Below are 14065 nucleotides of genomic sequence, written 5' to 3'. Positions count from 1 at the left end.
GGCAAACAAGCTGCTCTAGGTCCATCGTAAAAAAACCCGACTGTAATGTTAACTTCTGCCATTAGGGTAAAGTATCCCCCCAGCAGCCCTACCGGAGCCTGTCTTTATTCTCAGCTGCCTTTCTCTTAGGGATGTTGCATTCTGGTCACTCAAACTGTTTGCTTTCCCCTGCTTGTGGATGGCGGAGGGGTTCCTTCATGCTCTCCCTTCCTGAACCCTTCCAGACCCCAGGGAGTGGGGACCCAGGGGTGAGGTGTGCATCAGGTCTGTTTCAGATCTCTTCCGTCCTGAGTGTGCTCTTTCTGCTGGAGCAGGTTTCACATCCTCCTGGTTCAGGAAATATGCACTGGTGGTTTTCTCTGTCCTTTTCCTTAGTTCACAGTTTTGGGGTTTTTTTGTTTGTTTGTTTTTTTGTTGTTCCTCTTTAAACTGGGGAAAAGTGAAAAGTAGAATCAGGTTAATGCATAATTGGCCCAAATTACTATGTAATGCACATATTCCTCACTGGGAAGAAAACTGGATTTTTAATCCAGTTTCATCTCTCAAGTTTCATGCACTCTATCCTGACTGAAAGATATCGGTGATATTTCAGTTCACGATGCTTGCTTTGCATTAGAATAGTCCTCGGGAGACTCGGTGGTGGGAAGCCCTTATCCCGGGTCCTGTACAAACACATGGCAGATGAGACACACCTTGTCCCATGGCACCAATGGGGATTAGAGGGGAGGAGATGACTTGTGGCTATCAACAGACGTGAGTGGGTGTAGAAGGAGAGCACTGAGATGGATTTCTGAAGGAAAAGCAGGCAGGGGGCTTGCCAGGAACTGAAGGCAAAGTCAAGTTGTGTGGATGCTACATGGCAAAGGGGACTTTTGACAAGAGTTAGGGAGTAGTTTTGTAAATGTTTGAGAAACTCCTTCCCAGTTTGAAAGACAGGGTGAGGTGCAGTTTTGAAATTGAAGAAAGACAGTGAAGGACCCATAAAGTGAAGATCAGGAGTATGTGTTGATGGGTTGGAGGAAGGGCTACTGCTGATGAGAATGTGAAGAGAATTTGTAAAATGAAAAACAGGGTAGGATTTATCTTTGGCCACACTGAATTTAAATTGTGAGCTGTCAGAAGAACAAGCCAGACCAAAAGACAGCTGGAAAGGACAATGCAAGATCATCTTGCTATGTCTATATTAACAAATAGTACAAACATACAGAGCAGGTTTGTAGAGTGAAACAAGTCAGGGCTAAAGACCTGACATCCATGTGAGGCACATTTTAGGCGGTTTTATCTCAGATGATCTTTAGTCGTTTCACATGGACTGAGCAACCATTAGCAGCTGGAGCATGGGAGGTGTGCTCCTAGGATGCATCTTCTGGTCCAAAAAGAATCCAGCTCGTGCACTTTGAGCTCTCTGGTATGAACCAAAGCACGGTAAGTTGGGACAATCAAATGATTCACCTCAAATGTGAGCTCTGATCCAAACTGAAGCAGTGATACACACTTTAAAGGTTTGTCCTTCTTCCCAGCGTGAGAGCATCTTTGCTGGACTTAGGACAGAAGTGGAGAATAAATGTGTGAATTGCCAGAGTGTGGATCATAGCTGCATTAAATTTTTTTTTTTTGGGGGGGGGGGGTATCTGCTTTTATTTTCGCATTTGTTGTCATGTGTTTCTGGAATTTTAGTAGTTATTCGCACCACATTTTAAAAGTAATCTTTCTGGCACACAGATTTTCATAACAGTGAATTGCTTGAGCACAGACTTCTCCTCACAAAAAGGAGTAAAAGGCCTTCCTTTGATGATTCAGATTGATACATACAGCTACAACAACCGCAGCAATAAACCCATCCACCGAGCCTACTGCCAGATCAAGGTGTTTTGTGACAAGGTAAGTGGAAAGCACAGTTACCACAGATAGAGGAGGAAACTTGTTAGAGAGTTTATTATTGCTGTATTTTAGACCTAATTAAATTTTTTTTCTTTCCCTAAAGAATTGTGTTTCATGGTAGAATTTGGACCAGCTATGTCATAAATCTAACAGATTATCATGTAATTATTTTACTGCTTTGCAGCCTTTTTGGCCCTGATTCGTCAGCTTGTGAGCAATAGTTGGACTGTTTAAGGACAGCATGTTATAGGTCATGATACACAAATATCAAAAAGAAGTCACAGGAAGTACAAACATAAAGATCTCTACTTGGAAGGTCAGTGCTGACCATAGGCTCATGCAAGTGCCAGTCTGATGATGTTATCCCTTCTGGCTCTAACAGCCAGGATAGGTAAAGTGTAAACTTTGTGGAGAGGTCTCTGACAGGAAATGCACCTTTCAGTAAAGGCCTGCTAAGCATTCTTTTATGATACTGGAAAACACAGAGTCCCAATGATGCAGCTGATGTTTTTTTCCCTCCCACTTGATTACAAGCTGTTATTTTGGAAGCTTCAATGAGACTTCTATGTTGCTAGGATTTTCTTATTAAAAGTTAAGTAAACTACAAAAATATATTAGCCATTAGTTCAGTAACTACTTTTTTTTTTTGTGCTCACTCCCTCTTTTGCAAAATTTTGTTATTTTACAATGGATTTCCCTACTCCTTTGTGGGAACTGGTAAGATTTTTCAGCACCAAAACATAGATCATGCCTTAGTGAGTCTGATAGTGTCATGGTCAGCTGTATATATCACCAAGTAGAAACAGTTGCTCAGAAATGTTATGTCAGTGATGATTTTTAGATGTGAGCATGACCATGTTTCAGTTGTGTTTAACACCTGCCAGCTGATGACTTTATCCCTGTTGGGAAAGATATTCCAGGGGGGGAGCTGATGCCTGGATTCTAGTCAAGGTTCAGGGATTCAGGAGCCTACATCTATTTTAAGTGACTCAGAAATTTATCCAAATTAGTCTTGCCATCTTACAGGTGGGAATAGAAAAGCAAAAGGCCATGCCCCAGGCAATACGTAGCATTAACTTTTTAATGGAAAGGGTAAGAGTTCAACTGTTCCAGGTCTCTGTGCTGCTGTTCCTTCCCCTTTTTCAGTTCTTTCCCTTGTTGCTGTCTTGACAACAGGATCTTAAGGGCTAATCAGTCAGTTGTGTTAGTGGAGCTAAAACTTTGAAAGTAATTAATGTAAATGTATGCACTGAGGTCTTCTTGCAAGTCAAAATGTTATGCTTTTAATTTTAACTTTGAATGTCAAATATTTAGAGATTTGAAGCTACAGCTGGATGTTAAAAGCTCCGTAAATATCAAAGTAACAAGTTGTTTTCATCTACCTGTTTTTGAAAAGCAATTAGAAAAATCTGAATTAGTTTTAAAAAGGAAGGAAACTCAGAGCACAAACTCATCAAGAGTGACCTGTAGACACAACTGGTGGAGATTTTGAATAATACATGTTCATTGCATCTATTGGATTAATTGGCACTTCAGATATCCAGACTAGAAAGTAGGAAATGAATGTTGAGTCTTTCAGTCAAAACCATCTCAAAGTAGAAGAAAAGATCACAGGGGTAGTTAAAGCATTATTCACATCAAAACTATATTGAAAGTGGGAACTGGAGGGCTCAAGGGTATTAATAATGGGGTTTATATCTGTATAATATAAATGTATACACACATACATGCACACAGAGCTTTTTAACTTAATGCAGGGATGTAAATGAGTTCAATGAATGAAAATGAATGAAAATTATCGAGGTCAATTCACATGACAGTTTGTGCTAATTGGCACTTGGAAAGAGACTGAGGCCTGCTTCTCCCCTCACTTAATGCTGCTAAAACCGACATCCGTTTGTCACAGTGCTTTTGTAAGTAAATAAATGGTTGGAGAATTTCCACTTGCTAGTGGCACCGAGAGAATTCGTTGCGCTCAGAGGAAGGTAGCTGGTGGGGCTGGGTACCCTTATCTTCCCAAGATGCCAAAATAAAACCCTGGCACTGGTTGAGGCAGTGCTAAATGGAGGGTCCTAGCTCAGTCTCTCTTGCGACTCTGAGACTCGCCCTCTAGTGACAAAGGCAGGGTTTGCTGCCTGTTCGGGGAAAGGCCGTGAAGCTGAGACAATTAGCTGCCCACTTCTTTGTCAGGATCAATGAAAGAAGTATTATGGGGCCATTTTAAAAAATCAGCAAACAAAGAATAGTTTTTATACATTTTAAAAGTGAATTGCACCATTATGCCCCAATCTGACAACCCCAAAGAGAAGTTGATGAGAAAAGTGCCTGATTCATTAACAGTCATCTGGAGCAGAGGAACTGCACAGTAAATTCCTCCCGCCTAACTACTGAAATGTATCTTAGTTTGAAACGTGGAAGAAAAAATGGTTCTGTGCCTGTCAGCGGTCCTATAAATGCTTTTTCTGCAGTGATGGTGCCTCTTCAGGACCAGTAGATGTGTTTGTATATTAACTTCGATAATAAATCAGAGGTAGAGGTGCCCAGTCTTTAACAAAAACATTTGCTGATAAATTAATGTACTCCAGCTGAATATAGCATAGCTGTTGTGGAAGGAGTATCCCTGAAGAAATAAAACTGCATTTAGCTAAGTGGTACATATTATATATATTTTAGTATTTACTCAGGCAGTTGCTTAAATTTGGTTTTCATTTACATATAAACTAGAGAGCAACACTGACTAGGATCCAGTGTGTGCTTTTTGACATAAATGTACAGAGATAAAGGCTGCGAAGGTTGTAATCGTGTGCTTGCTCCCTATTCATTCTCCAATCTTTTGTCTGTGTTTATCTTCTAGTAGGCAATCTTCAAAGCAACTGTTACAGTGCACATCTTGTTTTCTCAGTGCTAATTCTCTCTGCCCTTGCAGTCTTTTTATCATGTGCAGATCACTGATGCTGCATTATGATAAGAGAATATAATTTTTGTTCCTTAAGTAGGTTGTCAGGGAAACTTGCTACCAGGCCTATTTATATTTATATATTGCAAGATGCTTTAGCCACTGTGGATGAAGGAACTGGGGATTCAGAGATATTTTGATTTTCTGTATGTGATTAGCTTTGCTGAAAAGAAGCAGAAGCATTTGACTTGGCAAATACCATAACATTGTTCCAAAATCAAGTAAATTAATCTCATTTTCTTTACTCTGAAAAACTACATGTTGTTTGGAATATATGCGGTTCCTGCCTTCTTGTCTTCAGTATGGATCATCATAGAGAAAATGGATTATCATAGGGTATTAAGCAATGGTAATTGCCTATTAATCTTCATCTTTAGAGAGAAAGCTGAAGTCTATGGGCCTGTCCTACCTGATGTGGAACGGTTTGTTCTTGAACCAGAAACAGGTGTACACATGAGCTTCATAATGGTGATGGGAGTGGTCCTTATGATGGTAAGGGCTTTGCTAGGCTGGAGCTAGAACGTAAGACCTAAGCTTAAATGAGTTGAAGTCTTGGGGAAAAAAAAATTTGAATCAGCTATGTGTTCATAGGCTGTGTTTTGCTAATGGTTAATAGCCAAAGTACTTGTTGCATTTATACAAAGTCCAGACATCAATGAAAAAATTAAAAACTCATTCAGTTATTTGACTGGTCAGAGCCCAATTTATAGTCCCCTATGAGAGGGTTATTTTTTCTTCTGTCCTGAAGAGATGTGCAAACTCCTGTTTATTAGATATGTGTCAGATGGCTCAGCTGTGAAAACCGTCCAGTAGAAATGCTCTGGTATGCACAAATCTTATTGTGGTCCATTGCCTCAGCACCTACAACAATGACGTACATCATGTAGGCTTGGCTGGCCCCTGCACTGTGCCACGTGGGATGCTCCTAGCTCAGAAGGGCTGGTAGATGTGTGGGTATTGCAGTTGCCACAGCTGTAAAATAGCTGTGGCACAAATAAGCACTGGCAGATGGGAATGGCTGCCCTGCTCAGAGATTGCCCGCACCCCAGAGGACTTGGGGGGGGGTGTCTTGCCTTGAATGAATGAAGACAAAGCTGTGAAGCTTTACCAAGTTCGTAGTTACAGAGAATATAAAATTAAAATCAGCAAAACGTGCGTTCTTTATTGTGTATAAAAGGCTGAGTCCTCCTCAGTTTCTGCTTTCCTGAGAGGAAACTTGCACTTGCTGCCGTGTATGAAATTACTTTCATGGTTCATCCTGCTACCTGTGATCAGGAGAGCGGCAGCACCGAGCGGTAGGTAGGGCTGTGGCTGGCTGGCAGAGCCGCTTTGTGCGGTGCACGGCTCTTGGGGATGTGCCTGTTGCCAGAGAGTGGCTGTGAGGCATATTTTTGCTCCTTTCTGCCAAAGAACAGGTGGCCTTTAAGGATACAAATGTACCTCTAGAAACAATTTTGATAAGGGCACGACTCTGAATCCCTTGGCTTCTGTGGTTGAGGCCAGTGACAACTTGATTGGGACCTGGGCCTGGAGGCAATGTTTTTTGAAGAGCTGTTTCTTCCTCTACCTCCTTCAACCTCTGGAAATCTATTAATAGATGACAGCCAGAAGTACATCTTTCCTTGCATTCTTTACAAGCACGGTTCATTGGCTCATGTGTGAATTTTGCCATCTTGAGTGGATATTTTTGCCTTTCCTTACCTCCCTTCTCCTACCCCCTTTCTTTTAAGGAAACTTCTAATTTTAATTTGGATAAAATCTTCAATTTTGCATGCGGACTGTCTGGGAGCATATGGATCTTTAATACCCTTCACAACATGACTATTCATATTTATAAAGTAAATTAGGAGAACTTCAAAGGAGGTGTTGCTTCTTTTTCTGTCAATAACAAGTTTTATTTTCTAAACTTGTTGAGAGTGTATTTACATAATAGAAGGCTGCAACTTCCCAGGAGTTCCTGGGGCCTAATAGGGCAGTGCTACATTGCTTTCCAGTTTCTGGAGGGCTTCTCCCTGTTTGAAATGCCTTTATTTTTCTGTAAGAGCCCTTGCACTATTGGCAAGCTGTCAGTGTAGCCTTCTTGCACTGGCAAATCTCAAAGGCCTTTACAAAGCTGGCCACAGTGGAGCAATGCCACCACCCCCAGACAAGGTGGGTGGAGGAGAGTTTAGGGAAAAGCTTAGCACAGACGTGATCTAAGACGATAGCAATCCTGCAGGTGTTTTACGTCAGTACATACACAAAGTATTTGGCCTGAGCACCCTGTCCGTTGCAGAGGCGCTGGGCTCAGGATGCCCTTTGTGCAAGTTGTGGTGGCAACAGCCCTGCTACAGACTGCATGCAGCCTGAGCCATCCATCCCGTGTCCTCCAAGCTAGCATGTGGATATGTTCCTCTTGCTCTCTCCAGCCCTGGGGGCTGCTGGATGTGCCAGCCTGAGTTTCGGTCACAGGTGATCGGTCTGAAGCTGGCACGTTCCCAACAATCTGGACAGATTTGTCTGCGATGGGATAACCAGTCTCTGTTTCAACATTTCTGATGTGTCTGTCGCTGTAGTTCCAGGCATTGCAGGGTAAAATGCTGACGGTGGTTCCTCATTGGATAATATCTGTGGGTTGTCTTTTTCGCATCAGGGAGCAGAAAGGAAAATCCGAGACGAAGAGAGGAAGCAGAACAGGAAGAAAGGCAAAGGCCAGGCATCCCAAGCCTCGTGTAACAACTGTGAGTAAGATGGGCCTTTCTGGCTTGGGGATAAGTCTCACTTAACATGCCTTCTCTCATAACCGTGTTTCTTTGTGATCCTCCTAGCAGCTGAAGGGAAGTTGAGTGCACTCCCTCCGCAAAAAAAGAGCGATATCACCTTCTTCAAAACAATGGCTGACCTGGATTCCCAGCCAGTTCTCTTCATACCAGATGTTCACTTTGGAAACCTACAAAGAACTGGACAGGTAGGAAAGGGTAATGAGACAAGATGGTGCCCACCTGCTCTCTGGCTGCCTGTGCTCTGAGGCAGGTTTTAGGAAAATAAATCACTGTTCCTGGGGGCCGCTTGTTTCAGGTCTCGTTTTGGTAAATGCAGCTCTTGGTGAGTGACTTAAAAAAGACCTTACAAGAGATAAGTGCCTTTCTGAGTTCTGGGTGTGAAAAAGGAGTTTATACTTCATTAACAACTGACTAGTTTGTGTTTGTTATGGGTTTGCCATTCCTTTGCTAGGAAGAAAGTCTGGAACAAATAGTCAAGAATTCTAAAATAGAAGGTTGGTTTGTGACTGCAAGAAAGTTTAGTTTTGAATGTGCTATTTGGCTTGATGAAATGAAGTGCCACCTTGTGGTAACAGAGATCCCCCTCCCTGTGACAACTGAAAACAAAGACCAAGCTCTTACATGTATAAGGAGGTCAAGGGTAGGCTCACCACTGCCCATTTTCTGTCGGCATCAGCTAGAGATCTGGGAATTCCTTGGAAGAAAATATTTTCACTCTACAAAGTGAAAATCTATCATGCTAATGTTAATATTCAATATTGGCAGTCATTATCACCAGTAAATGTGAGGAAGTCTTCGCTGACTTGACTGTTTTAAGACCTACTTTATTGCTTGCTGGGAAATTGCAAATCTGAACTGGAGGGTCAGCTCTGACATTTTTTTTCAGTATGAACCTGTTACTTATTAACATCTCAGGGAGTAGAATGAGACCTTTATGCATGTGTTTATATAAAGACAAATAATAGATGAGGAAATTTTATATGCATCTTGCTGCCAAATATTAATATAATGAAGATTAAATGATACTGAGTGTTGGAATTGTCATTTATTTTAAAGCAGTGAGAATTGTGGTAGAGCAAAGCACAAAGAGCGTAGACATTGCAATCACAGCTGTCGCTGACTTACCCTCCAAAATTGGAAAGACGCCCACTCACATATCAGTGCTGGGTACCTTCTGTCCTCATGGCTTTCAAACCAGAATGTGGATTTGTCTCAAAACAGGAGAAGATGGAAGCATTCCTTAGTATATGTAATCCTGTAAATAATTTTCTAAACTAACTGGAAGATAGCCCAGTTTGCTAGCTCTTAGGCAATGTTCAGCCCTGTCTTTTACTGCTGTATAGGTTGCAGTATCAGCATTCTTGCTGTCCTGAACTTTTCAATTGTTTTGTGTATTACTTAATATAAGAATGATTTATTATGACAATAATTTATTATTTATGACTGTTTTATTAGGAAAGTGTAGCCACTTTCAGGTCTTGGTCATAGAATGAGTTACAGATCTCAGCTTTGCACACATACACCTCTGAGCTATTTTCATTGTAGAGGTTCAGCAGTGAAGGCTCCCAGTGAGAGCAAAGTGTGCTCTGAGTCTTGCCAGCACAAGTGCTGGAAACCTGCCCAAGATGCTTTGCTCTGCCCCAGCAGAACGCAGGGCTCCGGTGCGCTGCCTTTGCCCCACACTTGCACGGTAACACAGCAGCTGAATACTAGTACGCTTGTTGGTGTGGACCCGTGGTGCAGGCATGTTGTGAGGAATTTGGCTGACTGTTCTGTAAAGCCTTTGACAACAGACGGTGATTTTATACCTCCCCTGCTACTGTTAGCTGCATTTGTTGCTGTTGTAAATTTGGTCCCAGTGACTCTGAGCTATCCTAATTCACAAAACAATGGTGTGGACTTGAGCTTCTGCCCACAGCCTGTGCAAAAAAGTTCAGCTGTACTATTAGTAATTGTATTTACTTCAGGCCTGTAGTTTAATGTTGGTCTTTATAGTTTAATTAGATTTTCAGACAGTATTAAATACATACAAAAGCTTGTGAGTGTTGTGGCTTAAATCGTATTAGGGGTAATTTAGGTGAGTAGTGATCTGATTTAGAGGATTGTAAAATAATTGGGAAAATGATATAAACCAGGGGAGAGGGCAATGTCTGTCAAAATGCTTTGATATATTTCCACTAGCTGACATTCAACAGCAGTTTTTCTAAGCCACGCTTTTTCCAGATCACAATTAGAACCAGAGATGTTTGTGTTGTATAGAAGGAAAAGGATTTTTAACAGATGAGAAACTGCAAACCACTTGTCTTTTTTCCTTTTTGAAGTTATTCTGTTAAGCAGGTGTCTGAGTTTTGGGAATAATTGTTTTTTTCCACCCTTCTAGGTTTACTATAATACAGATGATGAGAGAGAAGGGTGAGACATTTATTGTTTCACAAGCTTTGCATTTAGCAGTTCAAACTCGTAGAAAGCAGGCACAAAACATGAAATCAGATAAAACTGATCCCGTTTCTCCCTCTTCCCTCATGTTCTCCCATTGCTAACAGTAGGTGAATATTATGTAGAACTGGTAGAGGGAGGTTTATTTTATGGTAACTTTCTTTTCCTTCATGTGAACTGGCTGCTTTTTATATCTATTCTTTATTACATTTCCAAGTAAAATAGTTTAAAGAGCCATGAGGTTCCATACAGGGACAGGACAATATATTTGATGATAAAGTGCTTTTTACATATATATAAGGGTTCTCAAATAATTTAAAAAAACAGGAATTTTTTAATGAAGCACTGAACTTCACTGCATTCCTGAAAGCTGTTTAGCAATACACATGTGTGCATGTGACAAATACCGGAACTGCAGAGAGAATGCCCAAGCGCTAGAAGGGAAAGGCAGAAAGAGAAGGGGAGATCCTGGGAAGGGGGAAGGTGGGAACTGGGAGCACCCCCTTATCTGGCTTTGGAGGGACTGGAAGAATTGCAGAAAGTCCCTAAAATATTTAGAGATGTCATGAAATAAGAGCTTTAATATGTGTGGCTGAAGTTTAGCCAGTATTAACTGTAATGTGTGCAAGCCCCATACTTTTGTAAGTTGCTTGAATCTCAAGTGAGCACTCTCAAATCTGAGAGTTTGGAGTAAGACAACTGCACTCATGTAAGCCTGCAAAAAGTGGCCTGTGGTAGGGAGTGGCTGGGCACTGGCAGCTAACATTGACTTGAAAACATGAGGCTCTTTTTGTTTCTTTTATGAAGCTAATGTTCTTCATAAGGCTCACGGTGGAATTCGAGAAACAAAGGGGTTTATTGCACCAAGCACATTGGCTTCAGTTCTCTCCTCCAAGACTAAAAGGAGACACCAAGTCCTGCCAGAGCTACGCCGAGGGGAGGGGGCAGCCGTAGTGCTTGCAGCCCTCAGCTTCCCCAGCGCAGTGTGCCACAGCTTTGGCTGGATCTGGCCTAGCGTGTCTCTCCTTTTGAACTTGCTGGCTTGTATGGTCTCAGATTTTAGAGATACTGGTGGTGTTTCCTGAGGCTGTCTCCTTGACCCCAAAGACGAGGAATCAATGTGTAAATGTGGGTTCAGCTCCTTACTTAGCTGTTTCTTCCTCCCCACCCCCCTTCCCTCATTATTTAAACAGTTAAGGGCCTTTGGGATTTTCAAAATGGTACATAACATTGGAGCATGTTTTCCTGTCACCTGTCTCAGCCAGTCAGTCTGGGCAGTTTGAAAGGCCTGGAGAGTTCAGATAAGCATCAAAAGCTAAATCCTTGCAGTTTGTGGTCTGGTGCTACTTGAGTAGCTAGTGGGGTTTTTGCCAGAGTACAAAGTGAGTCATGACTGCTGCTGTTGTCTCCTCTCCTGCTGAGAGTACAGTTTTACTGTGACATGGTCCCTGTTGCGTGTTTTCTAGTAGCAGTGTCCTGGTCAAAAGGATGTTCCGGCCTGTGGAGGAGGAGTTTGGTCCATCCCCTTTGAAACAAATGAAAGAAGAAGGCCTGAAAAGAGGTAACAGTCAATTCTTAGCAGTTAAAAATAATGCTGTGGGACTCATGCCCTCAGACTGGGAAGGGCAGGTGTGGCTTGGACCAAGTTGTTTGTTTGATGCTGGTGCAAATGTGGGGTAGATGGGAGAAGAGATCTGCCAGTATACAAGGAGGCATTTTAACAAATACTAGTAGTGACTTAAAAGCAGAAAAGAAAAAAAAAAGACTGTGCTATCTCAAGAAGGGATCAGGACACAAATGTATATAAAATATAAAAAAGCTAGAAAGTTTCTTGGTCTTTGGCCAAGCTACATAGTTCATAAATGTTCCAGTAGCAAATCTGTGATTGCCTATTTTTAACTTTTGCTCATCTTTTCTGTTCTGGCTGGGATCACAAGCAAATATGCAAGATGCACTGGGTCAGATATAGAGACCTTACACAGGCAAGCTCCTGCTGACTGCAGACTTAGGTTAGCCTGAATAAAATCTCAGAAATTTCCTACCCAGTTAGAAATATAAGGCATGGAGAGACATCTTCCAGCAGACCCGAGTTGTTTAATAGTTTCCTCTGACTGTTTTTACTGCTTTGAGTGAATATTACTACAGTCATGTTTCATATGCTATACCAGTCCAAATCCTGTTTTCCAGTCTGCTACAGTGAAGCTTCAGTTGAGTGACATTGAAGCAATGGTTTAGGTAGAGCTGTTAAGCTTTGCACTGAAGGTAAGGGTGAACAGATGGTGTTTTTGTCCACAAAATCTGCTTTGTGTACAGTCAATTCCAGTGCAGTTCTGTAGGTGATAACTTCCTACACTGCCACAGTTAGACACCCTGGAGAATAGTTGCCATTCCTTCAGACTCAAGAGTTCTGTCATGTAAGTTTATTGGAGGCTCCAGGGGTTTGACCAACTTATATAACTCAAACTCGCAAATGTTTTGAGGCTCACCCATCAGTTTGTGAGACAACAAAGCAGTAAGGTACAGAAGTGAGCTCAATTGTTCTTAGTGGCACCATTTGTAAAACGCATTTGAGCTTTATAGAAACAACCTCCCATGAGCCTGCATTTGCAAAGTTTCTCTGTTGGTTAGGGTGGTGTGCTTGAACCAGGTGAAGCATATAAGATTACAGGATGGAGACTGATATCTTGCTGGAATAAATGCGAACGTATTCTTCTTTTAATTAAATCTTCAATTAATTATGTGAGGTCAGCACTGACCACAGACTTCCATCTGGTTGACTCAAGGCCTTGACCAAATTCACGTTATCAGGGCTCCATCAAGCAGAAGGAGACAGCCACAAGGGCTACATAAAGAACTGTCATTTCCTGCAATTTCACCTGGGTTTCCCAGCTGGAAGCCTGCAGAGTTGCCTGCAAGGTGGTATTGGTTTGCTTTGATTATTCCTGTCCTTTGCTGTGGTAAGTTGTTTTAATATTGTCCAGGACTTGCAACCATTTCAAGGGGAAGATTTGAAAGAAAAAAAAAATGTTTTTCAACTGGTGGCAAAACTATGTTAAATAATTAAATCCAGGAGAGGCACGGAACCAGAGAAGCTGGAGGATGCTCTCTTCACATCCCCTTCCTGTTCAGTGTTTCTTGCAACTTGGACTATGCTGGCTGGAGGCCAAGCCTCTTCCAGCGTGGCCTTTGCTCTGGTGAACTTCCTGCCATCAGGAACCCTGCATCTGGGATTGTGCTGATGGAGCGCAGCTCAGCTGAATCTGCCCAATTGACAATACTGTCTTTGCCACAGGAGTCACGGAGTATTAAAATGTTCTGCTGTTTTTCCCAGGCTTAGCCGTACTAGAAGCTTTTTTTCTCCCAGATTTATTTGGTACAGCAGAATCAATAACTCCTAGAGAGCAGGTATAGATGGGGCACTGGTGTAATGTTTGAGAGAGACCAGGTCTGATATGTGAAAATATGCATTGAAAGCAATGTAATCCCAAGGTGGCTCATCATCAGAGCAGTGCAGATAAGTAGCACTGAGTGAGGGGTCCAAGCTCAGCTGAAGAACTGAAGTGATAGTGTGTGGCCTCACTTGTGCCTGATGGACCTAACTGTATTACTGTCCAGTGGAAGCAAAAGTATTAAGGGGCAGCTTTCCAGAGAACAGGTCTGAAGGGTTTCAAACCGTTGGTAAAACAAGGTTCATATTCTCACACAGGTAGCTGCATCTCTGTGAATTATTCTTTCATCTCCTTGACCTCTAAGGAAGGTACAAGTGCCCAACACAGAAGTGTAAAGTATGTTAATCTGTACCAAGTGTGCAGCGCAGCTAGTTACTTGGCTAGACTTGCAGCCTTTTCCTGTTCTGAGTTCTTGGTAAGAGTTTTCAAATCACTTTCCCTTTCAGATTTCATAGGGAGTTTCCTGTTAATTATAAATCCAGCACCTGTGTTACAGATCAGGGAGATTTCCAGTCCTGTAGTTCTCAGCTTGAAGAAAGTCATATCTTTGTCTAGCTTTTGTCTCTCAGGAAAGTAGTGTT

General features: G+C 42.0%; 1 protein-coding gene across 9 annotated transcripts in view; it reads left to right on the top strand.

The window, feature by feature from the left end:
• The window catches only part of GRHL2 (grainyhead like transcription factor 2), a 70839-nt gene that overhangs the window by 41013 nt on the left and 15761 nt on the right, over positions 1-14065 (top strand). For 7 of the 9 annotated variants that reach the window (XM_041123134.1, XM_030012218.2, XM_030012219.2 and 4 more), the window contains 5 exons: positions 1723-1881; positions 7470-7557; positions 7645-7784; positions 9980-10011; positions 11502-11596. In XM_041123134.1, the coding sequence (XP_040979068.1) occupies positions 1723-1881; positions 7470-7557; positions 7645-7784; positions 9980-10011; positions 11502-11596 (514 nt within the window). The remainder of the gene's footprint in view (positions 1-1722; positions 1882-7469; positions 7558-7644; positions 7785-9979; positions 10012-11501; positions 11597-14065) is intronic. The other 2 variants (XM_041123132.1, XM_041123133.1) reach the window with 2 other exon arrangements.

Source organism: Aquila chrysaetos, chromosome 4 (genome assembly GCF_900496995.4).
Source record: "Aquila chrysaetos chrysaetos chromosome 4, bAquChr1.4, whole genome shotgun sequence".
NCBI lineage: Eukaryota > Metazoa > Chordata > Aves > Accipitriformes > Accipitridae > Aquila > Aquila chrysaetos.
Note: the sequence above shows the minus strand (reverse complement) of the source record. Positions and strands in the feature narration are given on the sequence as shown.